We start from the raw sequence: 5,643 nt of genomic DNA on the forward strand, positions 1-5,643 counted from the left end.
CACTCACTTGCTTTAAGTGTGGCTCTGAAGGACACTTGGCCAAGGTGGCCCACATCAGGTCCTCGTGGCAGACAGGAATGACAGGCCCCAGCTCCCAGCTGGAAACAAATGAGGATGCTTCAATGATTTAGATTCTCCCAGAAGAGCTGTGGGTGAGCATCAACATTACTGGCAAGTATATTCGTTTTCTCCTGGAGACAGAGCCTACTAATTGGTCCTAAAAGCCTTCTGAGATCCCAACTCTTCTCACTATTCCTTTTTGGGTTCTTGATTTTCTTCATTAATTCTTCTGAATGTAGTTGATTTTTTTAAAAAAATTGTTTATAAATACTTGTCATTTTGTTTTAGGTATATTTGGTAGATAATTTCTTTGTTATTACCAGTAGTTGCCATGGAAATTATGTTTAACAGCTTGTCGTTATAACAATCTCGTTTGAGATGATACCCATGTTACTTCACTAGTATTAAAAAACCTTATCCAGGATGTTGACACAAAGAGTTTTAAAAGAGAAATTAAGAACAAACTTCAAAGAAAGAAACTTAAAATTTAGTCCATATTGTAATGCAACTGTTTAGAACTTACATTCCATTCCATCTCTTCCCTTGTAAAGGAAGGTAACCCTGAACAAGGCCCTGAATATGGCTTCTGAGACCCACATGCCAGGCCCAGTGTGCCTCATTGAGAATATTAATGACCGATTGGTGGCTAATGAGGAAGCTCTGAAGATTCTGTCTGCCATTACCCAGCCTGTTGTAGTGGTGGCTATTGTAGGCCTCTATCGCACAGGCAAATCCTACTTGATGAACAAGCTGGCTGGGAAGAAAAACGGTAAGTGACAAAGCCTTAGTCAATGTTTTCTGTCTACTCATACTCTCAGCATCAAATATGGTGATGTGAGGGAGAAAGTTAGAGATGGGATGAACACTGAAAATTAATTTTAAGTTAAAGTATTTATGTGGCGAGTAAGAAGTTGCACTGGCAACCCAAGGACAGGCAACTTGAATTTACCAGTGCTTCACAGAAGAAAGATGGCCTGTCTCCTCTCATGCAATTTATAGCCTCTGAAAACCCACTAGAGGGTCAGCTATGAATTAGTTCCCAGTTGGTGATACATATCAATGACACCATCACCACAATTGTTTGGAAGGATATGAGGGAGCTCATTTTTTTGCTTCATGTTTTGCTTTAGTCACCTTTTAAAAGAATTAATATACATTTCTTGCATAGATCATAGAAGTAGTAAACATCAAAGTACATAAAAAGTACTTTAATAGGTTCATGTAATAACAGCAAGCTTCCATTGATCTTTAAGATCAATTAGACACCTATTAGAGTGTCTCATTCCATTATTGTTTGATTATATTTAAGATTAATGTTGGCTGTGGGTTTAATTATCTTTTCTATTCATCACATTGATTTTTACTTCAATTATCTAGAACCCCTTTCTATTAAAATATCATCCCAAAATATCTCTATCTCCTTTTGTAGGCTTCTCCGTGGGCTCCACTGTGCAGTCCCACACCAAGGGAATCTGGATGTGGTGTCTGCCTCATCCTATGAAGTCAGACCAGACCCTAGTTCTGCTTGATACTGAGGGACTTGGAGATGTTGAGAAGGTAAAAATACTTTTTTTTTTTTCAATTCTGGATTGCTTTCAGTTCTACATATGCCAGAGAAGGGATCCCTGGTTGAGCAGTTCATAGAGGGTTGCAATGTTAATCCAATGGCAGCATTTTTCTGGTGGTTGTAACTGGCCAGTGGTTCCACTGGAGAAAGATGGGTAATTCCTTGAGGATGATTTACACCCTTGGAAAAATCTGCTGGAGGGTCAGCTATGAGTCAGAACTAAATGAGCAGTAAGAAGTAAGTGAATGAGCAGGCCATATGTGTAACTCTCTTTTGGATGGGTTATCAAGAGAAAATAGTGCCAATGGAAATTGGCTTTAAGTTGCTGATTGATCCCTAAGGTTGGAGATGGAAATATGATGATGGAAAAGAAACTGTTCATTGATGCCTTAATCCTGTTAATGGGCACAAAGTGTCCTTTCCTCAGTCACCTGCCAATAAGACATATGGATTGTAATATTCAAAGCACTTAATTGCTGATCTGGAAGAGCAGAACTGCCTCTCTGTGTAAGGACGGTTAGTAGTTTTTATACTTAGGTTGGATGTTAATTTACCTAAATTATGGCAAGAAGCTGTGTTGCAATCCCAAAGGCAAATGGTTTCAGCCCACCAGCCGCTCCACAGGAGAAGGGTGGGCAATCGCCTCCTGTGCAATTAACTGGCTCTAAAAACCTGCCAGAGGGTCAGCCATGAGTTGGGTTCCAACTTGATAGTACTCAACAACCGTTATTTTTATTCACTTTTCAGCTCTCAGATGGATAGCAAATGTTTGAAAAAAACATGGTCTGGCAGGCGTTCATTAGTCCCCAGACTAGCATCATTACTTCTCAGTAATTTGGAAAGGCCCTTGACTGCAGACTCTCCCAGTACAACATGTCTCCTGATCTCCTGTCTGCTGGTACCAAGAGTATGGATTGTAGATCCAAATAAGATTAAGTCATTAACAGTTAAAATCTTTTCTCCATCTATCATAACATTTCATAGGGTCCAGTAGGAAGAATTTGTATTTTCTTAATGGTTATATGCAGTCCATACTGAAGGCTGCAGTGTTTGATCTTCCGTAGCAAGTGTTTCAAATCCTCCTCACTTTGAGCAAGTAGTTTGTGCATTTGCATATCGGAGGGCATTGATGAATCTTTGTCTAATCCTGGTGCCACATTTCTCTTCATAGAGTCCAGCTTCTTGAATAAGTTGCTCAGCATACAGATTGAACAGGTGTAGGGAAAGGATACAACCCTGACACATGTCTTTCTTAATTTTAAACCATATAATGTTTGCACAGTAGCTTCTTAGTCTGGATAAAGATTTTTCATCAACATGGATAAAATTTCTGAGATTTCCATTCTTCTCAATGTTTGCTGTAATTTGTTATGATCCATACAGTAAAGTACCTCTGCACAATCTTTAAGGCACAAATAGACATTCTTCTAGTATTCTCGGTTCTCACTTAGGATCCATTTGACGTCATGCCACAATCCCTTCTGAATCCAATTTCAACTTTCGGCAGTTCCCTGTCTGTGTACTGTTCTAGACATCTTTGAATTACCTTTAGCAGCATTTTCCTTGCATGTGATATTAATATTGTTAGAGAACTTCAACATTCTGTTGGATCACCTTTCTTGGGAATGAGAACAAATATTAATCTCTTCCAGTAAGTCAATGAGGCAGCTGTACTCCAGACTTCCTGGTGAAATAGACCAGGGAGTGCATCCGGGGCTGCATCTGTTGGTATCACATCTGTTCCTGGGGCCTTATTTTTTGCCAGTGCCTCCAGTGCAGCTTGAACTTCTTAATTCCTTAACATTGGCTCCTGATCAGACAATATGTACTGAAATACTTCCGTGTCAGCTAGCGGTTTTTTGTTATAGTGATTCTGTACAGTCCCTCTGTCTTGCTTTGATACTTCTTAGATGCAATCTCAAAGGCACACAGTTCAAATCCACCAGATGCTCCATGGGAGAAGTATGGGCAATATCCTCCTGAGTAATTAATTGCCTCTGAAAACCTGCCAGTGGGTCAGCTATGGGTTGGTTCTTACTCTATGATGAGGCTTGAAATTGATTTTCAGTTCTTTCAGTTTAAGAAATGCTGAACAAGTACTTCCCTCTTAATTCTTCAATTCTTTGCATATCCTCTTACAATAATTTGTTTTGTCTTCTTTAGTTGCCCTTTCAAAACTTCTTTTCAAAGAATTGAAGAATAAGAATGATAGGGGTAAAAAAATTGAAGGTTTTGATTTGTGGTATTACAGAAGAGTGCTAAAATACCACAGACTGACAAAAGAACAAACAAATGTTTTGGAGAAGGTAAAGCAAGAGTGTTGCTTGGCATCAAGAATGGTGAAGTCTTGTGAATTTTGGACATGTTTCTAGGAGAAGCTATTCCTTGGACAAGGATATCATGCTGTTTTGTTTACTACCACAGTGTAGTACATTTTGAGGTCATAGAGTGCTATGCCTCCCACTTCAATTTTATTTTTCAGAAGTGCTTTTCTTATTTGGGGTCTCTTTCCTTTCTAAATAAACTTGACAATTTCCCTTCCGATCTTCTTAAAGAAAGGATTTGGTATCTGGTATCTTGCATGACTTTTGCTGAGAAATCAGAACTTAATCTAATTGTTTACCCATTGTATGTGACTCTTTTTCTTGCACTCCTTTTAGTATTCTATCCTTGTGTTTTAATTTGGAGAATTTGACTGTGATTTTTTTTTTGTCTTACCTATTTCTTGTTCACTGTGCTTCTTTAATGTGGATTTCCCTGTTCTTTAAAATACCTGGGAAGTTTCTTTCTAGTCCTTCCATAATTTTCTCTGTGATTTTCCTGTCATTACCAAAGTACTGGAATTGCAATCTTACATACTTTGATTCTTTTAATGTCATCCCACATGATTCTAATGTTTTCTTAATTTCTCTTCTCTAATTTTTTCTTCTAGTATGTTTCCAGTGACACTCTGGTCTTCCAGCTCACTGACACTATTTTCCATTTCTTTAGTTCTGCTTTATTGTCCTCCAGCATGTTGGACACTTCTGCCAACTCTGTCTTAATATTCTGGATTTCAATTTCATGCTTTCCTGTTATATCCAGTACTATGTTGAATATACCCTCTCTGTACTGTGATGATTTTTTTAAGTTCTTGTACCTCTTTATCTTGGCTTTCAATTCTTTCTTTCATCTTTTGCATTTTCTTCCATAGCTATTCAAGTTGCTCCTCATTAATATATTTCTTCTGGATTGTTGTCTTTGGGGTATTTGCTCTCTTAATGGCTTCCATTGTTTCTTCTATTATTTGCATCTTCTTCTGTAGCTGTTCAAATATTTGCTCATCAACATATTTCTTCTGGTTCTCTCTATCTGGGGTGTTCATTGGGCCTGCTTTTTTAGAAGAAGAGCTATCTGGGTTTGTTTGTGGTTTTTTTTTTTCATGATTACTGAGGCCGACTGCTGATTTCTTACCATTATGAGAGTCTTTTCTTACTAGATGGTTGTAACTATATAGAGATCTAGAGTATTGCAACGGTTTGTGAAGGACCTGCATATTTGTTTTCTCTTCTTGAGCTTTAAAGAATTCCATGTGATGTGACTAGACAACAGTGTTGAACCCAAAGTACCCATGATATGGTGCTCCTAATGCTGGACAGCGAGGGCAGCAGCAGGTGGGTTGGCAGTGGTTGTCTATGTGGTTGTCCTCGATGTGCTCAATGAGGCCAGCCACAGTGGAAAAGTGAAATCTGCAGCCTCCAAATCAGCAGGGACTGGAGAAGAAGGAGGCAATGGTGATACCTGTCATAGTGCTTCATTGAGAGCCCCCACGAGTGTCAACTCTGCGAGGGCCAGATTAAAGTCTGTTAACTTTTGTTGTGTATGTTTTGCAGGTTTAGTGGTAGGTGTATATAGGGACCTCTCCAAAGTACTGAAAAGCAATGGTGTCTCTCTGGAGACTAAGGTGCATCTGATACAGGCCATGGTCTTTGCAATCACTTGTTATGCATCAGAGAGTTGGACAATGACCAGGGAGG

The 5,643-nt window shown here is 38.9% G+C and overlaps 1 protein-coding gene across 1 annotated transcript in view; it reads left to right on the forward strand.

The window, feature by feature from the left end:
- Positions 1-639: 639 nt before the first annotated feature.
- Positions 640-5,643, forward strand: part of LOC102846469 (interferon-induced guanylate-binding protein 1-like) — a 41,764-nt gene continuing 36,760 nt past the window's right edge. Inside the window, exons 1-2 of the mRNA XM_006898229.1 lie at positions 640-829; positions 1,490-1,617. Of these exons, the coding sequence (XP_006898291.1) occupies positions 640-829; positions 1,490-1,617 (318 nt within the window). The remainder of the gene's footprint in view (positions 830-1,489; positions 1,618-5,643) is intronic.

This window comes from Elephantulus edwardii, unplaced genomic scaffold (genome assembly GCF_000299155.1).
Source record: "Elephantulus edwardii isolate Elephantulus edwardi_28Jun2011 unplaced genomic scaffold, EleEdw1.0 scaffold00224, whole genome shotgun sequence".
NCBI classification, from domain to species: Eukaryota; Metazoa; Chordata; class Mammalia; order Macroscelidea; family Macroscelididae; genus Elephantulus; species Elephantulus edwardii.